This window comes from Panicum virgatum, chromosome 3K (assembly GCF_016808335.1).
Source record: "Panicum virgatum strain AP13 chromosome 3K, P.virgatum_v5, whole genome shotgun sequence".
Lineage (NCBI taxonomy): Eukaryota > Viridiplantae > Streptophyta > Magnoliopsida > Poales > Poaceae > Panicum > Panicum virgatum.
In genome coordinates this window covers 13,828,290-13,846,170 of record NC_053138.1, presented here as the reverse complement: position 1 = coordinate 13,846,170, position 17,881 = coordinate 13,828,290, and the positions used below count along the sequence as shown (strand labels likewise).

General features: G+C 48.7%; 2 protein-coding genes across 3 annotated transcripts; one reads left to right on the top strand and one right to left on the bottom strand.

Annotated features, from left to right (window-relative positions):
* Nucleotides 1–320: 320 nt before the first annotated feature.
* LOC120697698 (jasmonoyl--L-amino acid synthetase GH3.5) lies at nt 321–6,219 on the top strand. The gene is made up of 5 exons (XM_039980996.1): nt 321–629; nt 2,389–2,689; nt 2,784–2,885; nt 2,997–3,814; nt 5,458–6,219. Exons 2-5 carry the CDS (start codon nt 2,409–2,411, stop codon nt 6,000–6,002), a joined length of 1,746 nt encoding a protein of 581 aa, XP_039836930.1. The 5' UTR covers nt 321–629; nt 2,389–2,408; the 3' UTR covers nt 6,003–6,219.
* A 355-nt stretch (nt 6,220–6,574) lies between these two features.
* LOC120697699 (transcription factor FAMA-like) lies at nt 6,575–10,816 on the bottom strand. Of its 2 annotated transcripts, none has more exons than XM_039980997.1 (4): nt 10,467–10,816; nt 9,692–10,333; nt 7,019–7,543; nt 6,575–6,912 (listed from the first exon to the last, which is right to left on the bottom strand). In XM_039980997.1, the coding sequence occupies exons 1-4, from the start codon at nt 10,476–10,478 to the stop codon at nt 6,823–6,825; spliced, it is 1,269 nt and encodes a 422-aa protein (XP_039836931.1). In that variant the 5' UTR covers nt 10,479–10,816; the 3' UTR covers nt 6,575–6,822. The 2 variants fall into 2 exon arrangements, with proteins under 2 accessions (XP_039836931.1, XP_039836932.1); XM_039980998.1 differs by having other exon boundaries at nt 9,692–10,330.
* Nucleotides 10,817–17,881: the final 7,065 nt, after the last annotated feature.

Genomic DNA, 17,881 nt, shown 5'->3' with positions numbered 1-17,881 from the left:
CACCGGTCGGCGAGTCACTTTTGGGACCAGGGGGAGCAACGAGGGCGCCACCGCCACCGGCGACGCCCTGCCGTCCCGGCCGCATCGATGCGGGTAGTAGGAGACAGGCCAGCCGGGTGCTTAACGGGTTGTTGCGAGGAGGAGGAGGAGGAAGGAGACGGGACGGGTGGGGCAACCCGGGCCGGGGTCAAATCCCCCTCCCCGGCTTCTGGTTTTGCGCCGCTTTTCCACTGGCCACCCCCGACACATCCGAAATCGCCGCCCAGTCCCGCCCGCCGGGCCTCCGTTCATCCGCCTTCTTATAATCCTCCGCCCGCCTCTGTCGCCTGGCGCCGCAATCCCATGAGCCAGGCCCCGCCCGGGATCCTTGTCCCATTCTGCTCCCGCCTCGCCGCCCGTCCCCGCGGGCTCGCCGGCGGCCGGGCCGCCGCCCTCGGTCGTCACGGACGAGACCGCCTCCAGCTCCAGGCTCCCGCGGCCACCGGCCAGCGCAAGCGCGGGCGGAGCCACCTCGCCTGGCCGCGCCGAGGGGCAGGCGTCGCGCCGGAGCCGCCCGCTCCCGCCCCGCTCTGCCGGTGCCGGCGGGAGTGCAGATCCATCCGGGCTCGGGTTCATTTCCTCTGGTCCTGGTAAGGGAGCCCTGCCTGGCCTCGCTGGATGATTGGATTCTTCCCAAGAGTTTGTTCTGCTGTGCTCTGTTCTGGCCACTACCTTTCTCCGCTGTGACCTGTGACTGTGCGCAATCAAATTCAAATCTTTCTTCCCGTGGGCTGATGGCCTCGATCCTCCTTCACCCCACCCCACTGTTTGTTTTCCGTACAATTTCTTTTCCCAAAATTTCGGGATTTCTTTTTTATAGCCGAACACACCTCGTGTCGGCCCTTCCAGATGCTCCGCCTCGGTTTCCGATTCCTTCGCGGTAAAAATCCTCACGAGAATCTCTGGTCAGCGAGCTACTTTGTTTCCTGTTCACAGGTTGACTTGCGCCCTGATTCGCCCATGGCGGGCAAACGAGGTTGCCTGCACAAATTCACCGCATATATTCCTCTTTGCCTATTTCGTGCTGCATCGCCAGCAGCTTTTTACAGACGAACAGAAACCAGCCCATGAGTTTTGTGCCAAGTTGGGTGCCGTATGCAGAGCAGCCTGCCTACACCCTGCAGATCGTTGGCACCAGAAGCGAACAGTCAGCATGCATTTTATCCCTCTGCGGCAATGCTTGCACAGTGAACTTTATGGATTTGCTTCCTCTTTTAACCAGTACCTGTACCAGGTGCAGTGAGCCGTGCGGCAATTACTCCGCCCTCCTCTCCTTCCATGGTGGATTCCTGTTCAGTTCGTCAGGGAAGGCTGCCCTTGCCTGTGCCTTTCTGGGCATCTCTTGGCACTTGCACACTCTTCGCAGCACCATGTTCTTTCTCTCAGCTGTGCTGTTAGGGCCAACCCTACTTTAAATAACCCAGCTAATCCACCACCAATCTGCATCTTTGTTTTAATCTTTTTAATCATCCATATCCCTATGCTTGGTCCTATATTTCACGAAAGAAACGTATCTATATGACTGATGTGTAAAGGATGTGGTAGAGTGGTCAGTGGTATGACACCGAAAGAATGGTACAGTGAGTTGTAAGCTTGCAAATTGCCTGATCATCTGTCGTTAATTTGTTGCTATGTTTATGTTTGGTTATTTAAGATACTGCTTTATTGCTTGTATTGTCAAACTGGCATCAGGAATCATAGTTTGCCCAGCAAGCTGTTCTCCTCGACTCCCCCTGCCATTATATGTCTAGCCTTTATAGGTTTGTCTCATGTTGCAATTCTTATGCTTGTGGAATCTGTAGTAAAAAAAGGTTGAGAGACAATACCTACTTTCTCGGGATTCTGACAGATCGCATTAGTATAAGTTCGCGTCGGAAAGTAAAGACCTACTTAACATTATTCTGTCAATCTTTCTACAGGTGGTTTGCAAAGTTGCCCTATTTTTCTGGTTGTTGGCTTTAGTAGGTGTACATAATACCACTTTTGTTTTTTTGCTTTTACTTCCTTTTCTCTTTGTTATCCAGGCCTGCAATGGTATTCGTTTTATAAGTTAGTGAACTTAGACAGTTCTCACGTCGGGGTAGAGTTCAGTGTCCTTAAATACTTTCTTACTATTCTGTTGATAGACTTCCCAACTGTGCTGCAAGTTTGGTTTCCAGCTCGGTTAGTAGTTGTAAACCGAGGTATATTTTGCCATGCATTGTATCTAAACTTAAAAAAAATAAAAAAATGCAACAGCAATGCCTTCAGCTGTACCCATTTAAGTAGCCAAAACTTTGCTTACTCTTCATGTATAATTTGTGTGCCTGTTCTTACAATTTTTTGCTTGGTTTCTTTATGGACATAAAGCCAAGATTCTGCCAGTACAAATGCCGATCTGTAGCTGTGAAGAGACAATCAATGAGTTTGAGACATTAACACGCGATGCTGGACGCGTGCAGCAGGATACACTAAGAAAGATCCTTGAGTTGAACGCTGATGCTGAATATCTGAACCACTATGGCCTTAATGGGAGGACGGATGTAGAGAGCTACAAATCCTGCATCCCCCTGTGCGTTCACAGCGATGTTGAGCCGTATATCCAAAGGATTGCTGATGGTGATACCTCACCACTGCTCACTGGGAAGCCCGTCACTTCCCTGTCTCTCAGGTACTTTTATTGCTTGAAAATTTTGTCCTCTTATTGTATATATTGATCTTTGAAGTTCCATGTTTGTAACCTTGTCCTCTATCTTTGGCTCTAGTTCTGGTACAACACAGGGAAAGCCCAAGTTCTTGCCATTTAATGATGAATTGCTTGAGACCACACTTCAAATATTCCAGACTTCTTATGCATTTAGGAACCGGTGAGCAGCTTCTGTTATGTTTATGAATTGCTTATTTATGTAGTCAAATTGTTGCCTGGTGTTTTGATATCTTGCATCCTAGACTTTTAAAACATGTTGTTCCTTTTACAGTGAATATCCCATAGGCAAAGGAAAAGCCTTGCAGTTTATCTATGGTAGCAAGCAAGTGATAACAAAAGGTGGCATCCTCGCTACAACTGCAACAACAAACTTGTACCGGAGGCCACGTTACAAGGAAGGGATGAAGGATATCCAGTCTCAGTGCTGCAGTCCTGATGAAGTTGTTTTTGGCCCTGACTTCAACCAGTCCTTATATTGTCACTTGCTCTGTGGGTTAATATACTCTGACGAGGTCCATCAGGTTTTCTCAACATTTGCTCACAGCTTAGTCCATGCATTTCAAACATTTGAGGAGGTTTGGGAAGATTTATGTGCTGACATAAGAGATGGTGTTCTATCAAAGAAAGTTACAGTGCCATCGATTCGTGAAGCTGTTACGAAGATTCTGAAGCCCAACCCTGAACTTGCTGAGTCAATCCACAGGAAGTGTATGGGCTTGAGCAACTGGTATGGTGTAATCCCAGCACTCTGGCCAAATGCAAAGTATGTCTACGGCATCATGACAGGATCAATGGAACCATATCTTAAGAAATTAAGACATTATGCTGGCCACTTACCACTGATAAGCGCAGACTACGGTGCATCTGAGGGATGGGTTGGCGCTAATATAAACCCCACACTGCCTCCTGAACAGGTGACATATGCTGTGCACCCTCAGACTGGTTATTTCGAGTTCATTCCTTTGGAGAAACCAAAAGGACAGGAGTTGGAGAACAGTGCATCCATTCATTACATAGAATCAGATCCAGTTGGCCTGACTGAAGTCAAGATCGGCAAAATCTATGAAGTTGTAATAACTACCTTTGGAGGTACATCCCTTCTCTGTTACCAACTTACCATACAATCCTGATTTGAGATTCATTTGCAATTATATGTGTCGTGGTGTGGCAAACCACAGCCGGGTGGCGGAATGCACCCGCCTAAGCCCAGAGGGTGAGTACTCGGGGGTTAGCTAGGACTAGTTCGATCTCGCTGGAAGAACACGATGAACACAGCTGGTTTAGAGTGGTTCGGGCCGCCGGAGCGTAATACCATACGTCTACTGTGTGTTGTATTGCCTTAGTCTCGAGAGAGTCTGAGAGGGCCTCTCGTGCTGAGTCCAGCGTGAGTCTGTGTGTGCTTGGTGTGTACAGCGAGCGCCTCCCCTTTATATCTCAAGGGAGGCGCATACATGGCCGTTGGGTCCCCGACAGGTGGGCCCAAACGATGTAGTATAAAATAACGTACTATTCATACATTATGGCGTTGTAGATGGAGGAGATATCATTCTTGGATTTCCTTGCCTACCCGCGCGAATCCTCCGTCCAGCATACCCATGCGCTGTCTTGTCGAAACGGCGCCAGACGTAGCTTGCGGCGTCGCCTGCAGCGTAGCTGAACGGGCCGTGTAGCTTGCGGCGTAGGCGGCATGATGGAAAAGTGTCGTGCCGTCGTATCCAATTAATGCGGCAGACGTGCTCTGCACGGCTGCGGCGCAGCCGGCTGCACTGTGTACCTCGGTAACACGCGGTCTACAGTGAGGCCTGACAAAGGCTGCCCCGCGTGCCGCGGCGGCAAAGCACGCCTCAACCACCTGCATTGAATGCGGTGGGTGGGCGAGTCTTCCAGTGGAAGACCCACGCCCGCGCCCGCGCCCGCGCCTGCGGGACATGTGACGCCTCCGGACCCCCCCGGTGGTACGTTGGCTCTACGTGCGTGGGAGGTCCGGATGGACGCGGGAGGTCCCGGACCCCTATGGAGGGTCTGAGCCCTCGGCTGTTGGCTCGGAGCTTCCCCTCCTCAGGGACACGTGGCGTCACCGGACCCGTCCCAGAGCGGGGAGCGGGTCCGGGGCCGTTGGCCTGGTGAGATAGGAGCCTGACCCGTGGGGCCCGGCTGCTCCGCCCCTTATGGCGTAGTTACGGATGACTACGCGAGTCCTGCCTTGCTGCAGTAAGAGTGGGTATCCCTGCTACAGGGTACCGACAATATGGTCTATTTCTACCACTGCCACCTGATTCAGATATGTTAACTTACAGTAGTAGTATTACAGAAGTATAATCTAATGCCCAATGGTTTATGCTTAATTTTCAATGAAAAGCATTTTGAACAGAAAACTAAAAGGCAGACAGTTGGTATGAATACATCAAGGTTATGCCTTCAGCACATGAAGTAATTATTGCTTGTATTTGTGGTCCACTCATTGCAGCCTATTCACTAGAGTTTAATTCATATTGCATTAGGTAGCCATACTTGCACAATATCTTGACATTAGTTCTCCAACTCAACACCTGAAATGACTTTGATGCTTTATTCTCTGAGATAATAGTTCTCCTAACACATTTGTCACAACATTTTCAGATACGTTTGAAGCTTAGGTGCAATGACTTGAATATGAAAGTTTGCTTAAATTGCTGGAGAAATATATATATCTCTGAATATCATTGCATCCCTTTTTGTCTATGTTGTTGCAGGTCTGTACCGGTACAGGCTAGGAGATATTGTGAAGGTAGCGGGCTTCCACAACTCAACACCTGAACTCCAGTTCATCTGTCGCAGAAGCCTAGTCCTGAGCATCAACATCGACAAGAACACTGAGAAAGACCTCCAGCTGGCTGTTGAGGAGGCAGGAAAGCTCTTGGAAGCGGAGAAGCTGGAAATTGTGGATTTTACTAGCTTTGTGGAGAAGTCTAGTGACCCCGGTCGCTATGTAATCTTCTGGGAGCTGAGCTCTGATGCGAACGAGGATGTCTTACGAAGCTGTGCAAATTGCTTGGATCTAGCCTTCGTTGATGCGGGCTACATGGGTTCAAGGAAGATTAGGACCATTGGCCCCCTTGAGTTACGGATTCTTAAGACGGGAACCTTCAAGGAGATCCTAGATTACTTCCTGAGCCTTGGTGGTGCTGTGAGTCAGTTCAAGACGCCTCGATTCGTCAACCCGTTGAACATCAAGGTACTGCAGATACTAAGTAGGAACACCACCAAAAGTTACTTCAGTACCGCCTATGGGCTCTGACAAAAAAAGGAAATGCTACTAGTTGTTTCATGTAATTATCTTTTCTTTCATGTTCTGTTTTAGTCTTCAGACAAAGAAAACAATCTGTTTTAGTCTCTTGCCATAATACTGCATATTCTAGTGCTGCTGGTGGCTAGAATCTCTGTAAATCCATATGCAGTTGTACCAAAAGGTATCATGAAAAAAGTGAAGTTGCTGCTGCCTGCCTGTTTCTGTTCACAGCAAGTAAATGCATTCATGCTCCAGACTCCATAGTAAACACAGCTAAATCTCATTTCCACCCCAGCTGGCTACAGTATTTCTGAATCTTAATCTGAGCATCTTAAGGTAGCGTAGTTTTGGAGATTCATGCATCACTTATGACACTGGGCTGCAGTGAGGTGCTGCTTTCTTTCCTCTCTGCGCTGTTCTTTTGTCTTTATTCTTCAGCAGCACTTTGTGGGCTACTGGGATCTAGCTAGGATCATCCTGTAATGATGGCAGCCTTATTGTTGTTGGTACCCATAACATAGTCAGCGACACCCAGGAAAAGCACTGATTATAGGGAAAAGGTTGAAAGGGGCAATGGTCCATGAGACATGTGACAGTAGAAAGCATCCTCTTGTTCAACTAGCTGATAATTGCAGTACACTTCAATCATACACATTGTCTCTGAATATAATACTACAACTATCACTAACCTTTTACATGTCCTCCAATCAGTTTGCATACATAGAAACGAACATAACACAGTTTATTATGCTATATAATCAACAAGCACTTATAGAACGTGGGCGAAATAGCACTTTCATATTGGTCTTGACACAGATACTATAAGAGATCACAGGGCGTAGTTGACGTCGATGAAGCTGAGGATCTGGTGGACGGCGCCGGCGATGTCCTCCGCCGAGTACCTTGCCACGCCGAGGATCTATGACATGGCAGAACGAAACATATTCAATCCTCACGCATCAACAGTTCACCACACGCGCGCGCGCGCGCGCGCACGCACACTAAGATGTATATAAGTGATGTACCTTGACGTTGAAGGAGTAGAGGACGGTCTGCTCGATGGTGGTAATGTTGGTGTGCAGGATGGACATCTGCATGTCCTCCAGCGCGGCGATGGTCTTGATCAGCTGCCCGGGCCGTCGCCGGGACAGGATCTTGATCATGGCGTCCGCGCCCAGCGCACGCACCTCGATGTCCGCCAGGCACGACTTGTTCTCGGCCACCTCCTCCCGGAGCCCGCCGGCGGCGTCGGCGCCTCCGGCTTCCAGGTCCAGTATCTTGGCGCCGCCGCAGTCGCCGCCGCCGGACGACGCCGCGGGGAAGGGGAGGCTTGGAGGAAAGAACGCCGCCGGCGGCGGCACCTGCGGCTGGTGGTGCTGCGGCTGGGTGGACGTCGGTGCGCCGGCCCCGGCTGCGTCCACCACCGGCCGTGGCGCGTCGCCGGACCCGCCGTACAGGCGCCGCCGTTTCTGAGACTCCAGGCACTGGATCAGCTGCTCTAGCTCCCTGATGAACTCGATGGCGCCTCCTATGATGGATGCTTGGTCTCCCTGCAGCCAGCATACGTGTCAGTCAGTTACAATGTACTCCTACGATTGTATCTACTACTTACTGAACTTACATTTTGTTACCAGGAAAACCAACAAATTCAGAACAAAACTACATAGTATATTTTTTTCACTTCTCGCACAACTCATTTTTTTCAGTTGTCTTCGTGCTGATAAGTGATCTCCCTATTCGATTTCATTATTTTTGGTGGCCTATAGGCTACAGTATATGTTAGACTAATTAGCGTGTGAGCCAAAATGCTGACGTAGTATAAGGTCAATCTCAGTCGGAGTGTCATTGACACAATTACATAGACTAAAATTTTAAGGACTGTGCCAGTGGAGTGTCATAGTGATGACACTCCTCTCTTCTCTCTTTATACTATTGGTATATGTTAGCAAATTTAATATTCATGACACTCTTATGACACTCCCATTGAGATTGACCTAACTGACTAAACATATAAGGTTCATATAATTGACATTCAATTCACACGTCAAGCCCTAATGTGTTCTGTGAGCTTTTTGTACTGCGGGTTGTAAACAAATATTTTTTCTCTTCTTAATATAATGATGTGCAGCTCTGCTGCGTATTCGAGAAAAAAAACACGTCAAGTTGGCGTGTAAACACTAACAAGCTACTATGGATGTCAAACTTATAAACATGTGCAACTGGTAATAAACTTTGAAGGGGCATCTAACACAATATATAATATCCGGATTTTGTGGTTTGTTTGGTTTCTAAACTGGGCTTGTTTCCAAGTTTCAACTCGTGAAAAACCGAACTATGGTATAGTCCAATAAACTTGTAGTATGCAATTGCTTGCGATAGATCATGATTCACACAATATATGTATGATTTTCGTAGTGGCATGATCAATCATTATACAAATCTATGGTTTTCAACGTTAGAAAAGACAATATTAGCCTAAGGCCGTGTTTAGTTCCCCTTAAAATTCCAAAAAACTCTAGTGCTACAGTAATTTCGAACGTTTGACCACTAATTAGAAGTCTTAAGTGTGGATAACTGACAAAACCCATTCCATAACCCCCGGATGTAATTTCGAGATGAATCTTTTAAGTCTAATTAGGCCATGATTGGACAACATCGTGCTACAGTAAATAATCTCTAATGATGGATTAATTAGGCTCGTTAGATTCGTCTCGCGATTTAGAATTCATCCGTGTAAAAAGTTTTATAAATAGATTTCATTTAGTACTTCTAAATGCCAAGATTCTGTTTCCAAAATTTTTGAAAAACGGAACTAAACAGGGCCTAAACGGTAAACACTAAATAGTCAGTTACCTATCGTTTAGCTATTTATTCGGACTAAATAGTCATTTAAATGGGTTAAACGACCATTAAATAGAGTAAACGACTGATTAAATGGGCACGGCTAGCCACCGTGTGTAGCGTTTGCACGGCATTTACATGGGCTAAACAACAGTGTAGGTGAATAGTGATGAAAACGACAAAAAATTTGACATCATTCAAGTGATGATACAACTAAATCTCGCACTCGACAAACTTATTAAGATCTAAAGGCTTTGATCTCTCCTCCAAACCCTAGCAACAACCTAACCTTATCACCACCTCACCTCCTCCTCTTGTACTGCCACCATTTCTATCAAATAAACCCTCACATCGTGAATCCTGGCCCAAGAAAGCTCTATATAGCTATTGTTGCTAGACAAGATGCAAGAAATTCAAAAAAATATTTACTAAAAACAATAGATGAGCAAGCAAAGCAATTGTTTTAAAAAAAATACCAAACACCACTTTTTTCAAAGTTGAAATCATAAGTTCTATATATCCCCTTCATTCCCAAATGTAAGTTGTTTCTAGTTTTTGTTGTAAGTCAATATTTTCTAACTTTACTTGGCTAGGTTTATAGGGAGAAAATATACCAACACCTGTAATAATAAATTATTTTATTAAACCTACCGCAAAATGTCTTGATTTGTATCCTTAAGTAATATAGAAGTTAATAGTTTTTTCTAAAAAAACTTTATCAAGGTTAGAGAATTTTAACAATGACGTTAAAACGTTTTCCATTTTAGAATGGATTAAAAGTATTCGCTACTGACCCCAAATCTTGTACACTAATTTGCCACTGATTTTTTTTTTGAAGGCCGCTGATCTCAACGTACCCTCTGGACGTAGGATCCCGGCATGAGTGACCTGAGGATCCTGAGGTACTCGTTCATCTGGCGCCGGCGGTTGCGCTCGACGGCGATGTGCGTCATCCGCTGGCTCTCCACCTCCTCGCTCGTCTTGACAGTCCGGGGGCGCTTCCGCCGGCCGCTCTTCCCCTGGTCCCCGCCCTTCTCCGCGCGCCCGCCGCCGTCGGCCTGCTGCACCAGCGTCGTGCTCTCGGAGACGCCTCCGCCTCCGCCGTCGTGCACGCCCTCGTCGTCGGCCGCCGTTGCCTTGCTGCCCTCACGGTTCGCGTGATGCTGTCCCTGATGGCCGCCGGGGAGGGACGGCAGGGACTGGAACCTGAAGAAGTAGCCGTCGTCGTCATCGTCCTCGTCGTCGCCGGGGTCGCCGACGCCCGCGGACGCGGCGGGTTGGTTGAGCGCGAGCTTGGGCCCGAAGTCGGCGAACTGCAGCACGTCGGAGAAGCTGAGCTTGTCGAAGGACACCTGGCTCTGAGGCGGCGGCTGCGCATGCGGCGGCGCCTGGCCCAGCATGTAGTCGACCATCTCGGCGGCGCCACCGCCGGGCTGGTCCCCCGCCGCCGCGCCGTCCAGGGGCGCGAAGCTGTCCAGGTGACTGTGGTGGCTCCCCTGCTGCGACGCGGAGCATCATTTCCAAACAAGCAGATCAGTGATCTTTGCATTGCGTATGTAGAGAGCGAGAACTTTTCAAATTTGAAAACATGGCAGCTAGCCGCACGCATCGATAGTCATACGCGTCGCATACCTCTTTGTCCATGATCAGATCACGGCGGTATGAGACCGCACGCGCCGATCGACTAGCTAGCGCTGGTGCTGCTTTGCCTTTGATGAACTCACGATGGACACATGCATGGAGGCTCACAAGCTGTACGTGTGTCTGTACGTGCGCATGGGAGAGTAGCTAACCAAGCGAGCAAGCTCCTCGGCAGGCTGAAGAACCGATGAGCAGCTATCATCCACTGATGGCCATGTTTTGTAGGGTTTGTTTTGCAGGGATGGCAGCTGGCGAGATGTTTGAGGAGGAAGAAGAAGACTAGCTAGTACTAGCTACTAGCTAGCGTTTTGTGTTCGCGATTGAGGCCTAGCTTGTTTAGATTCCAGAACCTAAAACGTAAATTTTTTTATAAATCGTTTGCATGGTATACTAAATGTAGTTAAAAAATAAATCGCATTACACAAATGGATTGTAAATCGCGAGACGAATCTAATGAGCCTAAGCATAACGTGATTAGACACTAATTGCTACAGTAAACGTACTCTAATGATGGATTAATTAGGCTCATTAGATTCGTCTCGTACTTTACAGACGAGATCTATAATTACTTTTGTGTTTAGTCTATATTTAATACTATAAATATTAAAGATTTTCTTCTAAAAATATAAAAATACAAAATACAAAAATCTAAACACATCTTGAGCATGATGACGGGAGGAGGAGGAGCCTCTTGGCTGCATTGATTAGGGTGATGTATACGGGCCGGGCGCGCGCGTGGAGACGAGGAGAGCGAGGCTGATGAATTCGACCGCCGCGCGGCGGCCGCCTCATTGCGGAGCTTAGCTAGCTCCGGCCGGTGAGTAATGTTCTTCACATGCGCGGCGCTCCCCGCCTCAGCTTTTCTCGATCTCCGTCGGCATCGTCGTCGTCTTCGACTTCGTCTCCGCCGACGCCGCGTCATGGATGGATGGGTCACGGATCGCCCTTCCCTTTTTTTTTGCTTTCTCCTTTTCGACATGAGATGCATGGGTCGAGATTTATAAGGTCGCCGCCCGTGATAATTCTTCTCCGGTGTACAGGGATCAGCGAGCGATGCCGTTTGGGGTTTGGCACACGCTGTACCGTGTACTACTTTTTTTTTGAGGATTGTACCGTGTATTACTACGTATACGTGCACTTAGGCGGGCTGGGTCAATGCCCCGCCACGCCAGGAGCCAGTTTTGGCCCAGCCGGAGGGTGCCTGCGCTCCGCCGCGCCTCGCGTAAGCCGGCCCAGGAGGAAGATAGCTGTGAACACACGGAGAGGAGATCCGGCCCCGGTTCTTGCGCCGCAGGTGGGCTGTGCGGACATACGTGGGCCCCAATGGCAAACCCCTCTCGGAAAACGAGACCGGCAGCTCACTATGGTGGGCCCCAGCCGGCGGACCCACGCGCTGTGGCTCACGGCTCGGCTCATTCTTTGCCCATTCCCGCGGTGTGGCTGTGGCTTCAGCTCACAAGCTGATTCCTTCTTTCCGAAAGAGAGAGGACGACACCTCAATACCTGATACGTCGTCGTCCTCTCATCCTCCCCGATGTCTCAACAGCCAAAAGAATCGCTGTTCAAAACAAAATGCAAAACCCCTCTCGAGTTGAAAAGAGTGTCCTTGAACCACTGGGTCGGCAGCGGTTGGGATGGGGACAAGTAGTTGGTCAGACGACATCCTCCTGCTCCCCCTCCATGTGCTGGTAGCCTGGTAGCCTGGTGCTACCGCTAGCTCGAGTATTTCTTTTGCTCCGAATCCGTTGTGGGATACTACGTATCACTAGTATATTCAGACACACTCGCGCACATTCAGTTGAGCTGGAGCGCTGAACGCAAAGAAGCCACTTGACCAGTAGTAGTACGAATATATTGCTGCAGGATGACAGTGCTGCGCATCCTGACAGCCGTGTTGACCCTACTGCTCGATGCGCGGTTCACTCCCGGAAAACGAGTATTTGTCGAGTGTCAGACCACGGGCACTCGGCAAAGATGTGGTTTGTCGAATACCAGGCCTCGGACACTCGGCAAAAAGCGGCACACGGCATGTTCGGAATTTGCTGAGTGCTGGCCGTCGCCAAATAACAGCACTCGGCAACGCGTCACCTTTGCCGAATGCTGGCCAGGCGGTACTCGACAAAGCCTGCGCGCGTGCCCAGCACGCGCGCCCGCCGTGCGCCGCCCGTCAGTGGGGCTGACGGCGTTAAGTCTTTGCCGAGTGTCTCCACCTGGCACTCGGTAAAGCTCACTCTTTGCCGAGTGCCTCCAGCTGGCACTCGGCAAAGGGGAAACGTTGCCGAGTGCGTTGGCCTGGCTCTCGTCATAGTTTCTTTTGCCGAGTGCTGAAGCCCAGCCACTCGGCAAATTTGGTTTAAAAGATTTTTTTTGGCCTTCAAATTTTTTTGATCTCCACTTAAATTTTATAATCTAATCTCTAGTAACATAAAATATTTTTATTGATTGGTTTACTATTTTTGTTTAATTTTTTTGTTTGCGGGGAATAATCGGTCGAAGTTAATTTAAAATTAGAAGTGTATCGAAATTTCGAAATTAACAAATGGAAATTTGATATTTATGTACCTGAATCAAAACTGATGCCGTATGCACAAAAGAACTTAAAAGTTGAAGCATCTTTATCAAGAAACTTGATCACAAGCGTGTGCACGGACATTCGGAAAAAACCAAAAATAGCATACAATGTCTGAAAATCATGGGAATTGTGCAAATCTCTTGGTTTCATGCGAGGATAGAGTGAAAAAAAATTGACAGCATTTCGGACACATTACAAGGTACGCCGCTTATAAGCCGGAGGATCTCCAAATAAGTTTTAAAGAGATGCGTAGTATCCAATTGGATTTGAGGTTGAAATGAAAGTCACATATGATTTCCAATGTGAAACTTTTTATATAGAGAAATAACAACAAAATATGTGTCCTCTAGAAATTTGGTTAATTTTTTATTTTGTTATGTATATATAAAATTATTTTTGGCACTCATTGAAAATCAATATATATATTTAGTTTCAACTTGATCTTTAAACGCATGAAATAATAGGGTTTTTTCCATGAAATCATGAACCATAAATTGTTGTATTATTTTGGCAAATTATTTAGTTGATAGTCACTGCATTTTTGTTACATACCTCATCAAAAAGAATTTGTTGATATAAATTAAATTTGACTTTAGAAACACATGAAATAACAGGTTTTCTTGCATAAAATCAAGAAACTTGAAATACAAATTGTTGTAATTTGAGTTTGAAAGAATTATGCATGAAATAATGTTTTTTTTGAAATCGTGGTTTATCTGGATTCTAATTTGCAGTTTATTGTAACAAATTTGTTTGTCGAGTGCCACCTGATCCGGCACACGGCAAAAAATGAAACAAATATTTTTTAAATACTTTGCCGAGTGCCGCCGATCTGGCACTCGGCATATACGGTTTTGCCGAGTGCCGGATCGCGACACTCGGCAAAAAACCGCAATACCCCCCTCCCCCGCGCCCAGACTTGTCGCATTTTCCTCCCCACACCGCCCCGCTCCCACGTTCCCGACCTGCAGCACCGCATCGCCCCACCCCGCCGCCGCCGCTCCCCCGCCGCCATACGCCGCGCCGACGACCCCCCGCCGCCGTATGCCTCCACGTCGCCTCCCCCGGCCGCCCTCGCGTCCCGTGGCGGCTCCCCGCCGTGTCGCGCCACTGCCGTCCCCCCCGCCGGACCACGCCCCCGGCCCGCCACCGACCCGCGCCGCTAGCCTTCCGCGCCACGCCGCTGCCATCGAGCCCCCGGCCCGCCCCCGCCGCCGACCCGATCCGCGCCGCCGCCGCTCCGGCCTTGGAGTCCCGTCTCCGCCCCGGCCTCGTCGTCCCGCCCTGCCCTGGCGACCCGCCCCGCCCGGGCCCACGCCGGCGCCGACGCTGGTCCGTGCCGCCCCCGGCCGGGCCGCCGCTCGTCGCCGCCTGGGCCACGCCGGCCTGTGCCGCCGCCGCTGCGGGTCCGCACCGCCCCGGCCGAGCCGCCCCCGGATCGCGGCGCCGGCGGCCGCCCCTCCAAGCCGGCAAGGGCGCGGGTCCGCGCCGCCCCGGCCGAGCCGCCCCCGGCCCGCAGCTCCACGCCGGCAAGGTAAATTTTTAAAATATTTTTAGTTTATAGTTTAATTGTTTATATTGTTAGTGTATATAGAATTTAGTTTTTTTAGATTGTTATTTATATTTTGTTTATATCAAATTTAGGTTATTTATTTTATTTTTAGATAGTTATTTATAGTTTGTTTATATAGAATTTAGTTTATATATATTCTTAGTGTATATTTTTAATTTGTTTGTTTATTTAGTGAAGTCGATATTTATTTAGTTTATTTTAGTTTACAACTGAAATATTGATAACTAAATTAGAGTTTAGTTCATTTGAATAATTATATGTAGTTATTAAATCATGTTCGTAGATCGCGTAAACCAGTTAGGCGTCTCCCGTTCGGAAGAGATACGACTGGAGATATGCAGCTTTTTCTGCATATCTTTAATCGTATCTGTTTCGAATTGTCCACGCTTCTTTGGACAGCCCGAGAATGCGTAGATGGGGTCAGGTTCTATGGTCCACTCCGATCCGAGTCAGAGTTTCGGCATCACCTCCCTGTTGTTCTCGGGATACACAATCTCCCTTTCGGGACGTGTATCTAGAGAACAGCGGGGAGGTGCTGCCGAAATTCTGTCTCGGATAGGAGTGGATCATGGAAGCTGACCACATCTACGCATGGTCGGATGGGATTAGGACCTATCTTTACCTACTAGACTCTAAGCCGAATTTTGATAGTAGTCGCTGATATCTTGGAAGATGGATGACCGTGAGTGGATGTACACCGGCCGGGTAACTCGAGCTAGCATGACCAATGAATGGATTGAGAAGACTAACGAGTTCTTGGAAGGGGCATGGGCGCAAGCTGAAGGGTCGAGATTCATGTGGTGTCCCTGCAAGAGTTGTGGAAACCAGAAACAAAAGACAAAGAAGATCATGAGCGAACATCTTATCAATTATGGATTTACGCCAGACTATACCCGGTGGATCTTTCACGGTGAAGCCCATCGTATGAGGGACGAGGTCGTGAGGCAACACATCAATGAATGTGATGCTGCTGGTGGGATTGGAGACATGTTAGACAACTACGAGGAGGCACATTTCGGTGAAGGACCGCATGAGGAGGAGCCAGAGGCAAGCACAAAGGCGTTTTACGAGATGTTGGAGGCGGCACAGAAACCTCTTCATGGCCAAACAAAGGTTTCTCAGCTGGATGACATTGGACGCCTTATGGCCTTAAAGTCCCAGTTTGGCCTGAGCCGAGACGCCTTTGATAGTATGTTGACCGTTTTTGGGAGCATGCTTCCGGAAAATCACATTCTGCCCAAGACAATGTATCAGGCGACGAAAATCCTTAGTACACTGAAGATGCCATATGAGCAGATACACTCTTGTCCTAATGGGTGCATCTTATTTAGGAAAGAGCACGAGGCTGAAATTTACTGTCCAAAATGCAAAGCCTCAAGGTTCCTGGAGGTGGATGCTGGTGACGGTCAGCCTAAGAGGCAGCTCACGATTCCTGTGAAAATCGTACGTTATCTTCCGTTCATTTAGAGGATCCAAAGACTCTATATGACCGAGGAAACCTCGAAACAGATGACATGGCACAAAAAAGGTGTTCGATACAACCCAGATAAGATGGTGCATCCCTCCGACGGTGAGTCATGGACTCATTTTGATGAGATTCATCATGAGAAAGCTAAAGAAACTCGTAATGTACGTGTTGCGCTGGCAACCGATGGGTTTAATCCTTATGGTATGATGGCCGCATCGTACTCATGTTGGCCCGTGTTCGTTATTCTCTTGAATCGCCCCCCCGGTGTTCTCTTTCAACGACAAACCATATTTGTGTCGTTGATTATTCCTGAGCACCCAGGGAATAAAATGAGTGTTTACATGGAGCATCTAATCGATGAGTTGAACAAAGCATGGGAGGAGGGGTGTGGACGTACGACCGAGTAAAGATTTGAAAGTTTGCCGAGTGTCAGGACCCATCACTCGGCAAAGCGACAACGTGGCGGGACCCTAGGCGGCCGCTTTGCCGAGTGCCAGGCGCCGACATTTGCCGAGTGCCTGCCGTTAGGTGCCCAGAGTTGCGCCACGTGGCTCCTATGCCGAGGGCCAAGGCTCTCGGCAAAGTCTTTGCCGAGTGCCCGAAATCCGACACTCGGCAAAGACCCCTTTGCCGTGAGAGGCTTTGACGAGTGGCATTTGTCGAGTGTTACACTCGGCAAACGCTTTGCCGAGTGCAAACTGGTCTTTGCCGAGTGTAACCGGCACTCGGTAAATCCAGTGAATCCGGTAGTGGTTCACGCACGTACGTCGTCGGTGCGGTCGGCCGCACTGATTGGGCGATTAACGGGATGGTTATTAACAGAGTGATCGACGCTCGACTTTAATATGCATGTGGTATGCTACTAGCTAGCCATCCCTGGGCGGCAGGCAGCTCGCATCGCAGAACCGGAGGAGAAGAGAATAAAGAATCTCGCGTGTCATGCATGGCTTCGGCGTCCGGGCTGTCTGCCTGTCAGTGTGGCATGCCGGGTTTAGGTGGTGTCTCGGCTGCTTTATTTCGCGTCTGTTAGATGGATCCCTCGCCCCTGGCCTCTCGTTCTATCTCCCGGACCGCAAGATCAGTAGTCAGTATAGTAGAGCAGTAGGTGGCGTTGCCTTGCTGTTTCTTTCCCGGCCGAGGCAATGGCATGAGTGCATGACGTGACGGCGCAGCTAGCACCGCCGCCCAAATCAGCAGTACATGCGCGTCGCGTCGCTGCTCCGTATATGCTCCCGTCTCTTTCTAATCGACTTATAACTTGTTGGGATCGATACATGCATATCAGTACTATCCTCCACAAAACTGCTTGTAGTGGACAATGCAAGTCCTTTAGTTTTGATGTACAGCCTGCAAATCGAACTCTCTGTGTCCACAACTCACAAGCAAAGGAAAAAGGGAAAAAAAATCTTGCAACTTGCAAGTACAATTCGGTGTGCACACCGGATCGGAGCAGGCAATGCACACGTTCATGTCATGCTTGGAAGCAGGTAGCTGCAAGTAGCGTGGCACGCACAGTTTGGGATCGATTGATCTCTCCCAGCTTTTTTTTAATAAAAAAATGGTGTTAGTCAGCACTCGTTGACGGCTAAAACGTCCTCTTCTGAAGGAGATGGAAAGGCGACCCACGCATTTCTCCCCCCGTCAGACATCCATCGGGTGCAGATGGAATAATCTGACAATAATACTGATTGCTACTAATTAATACACAAGCAGAGCAGACCACATGCACGCATGACTCTAGCTCGGTCCACGTACTACACGCATACAATACTGGCTCCTCTAGTCGTCGTCTG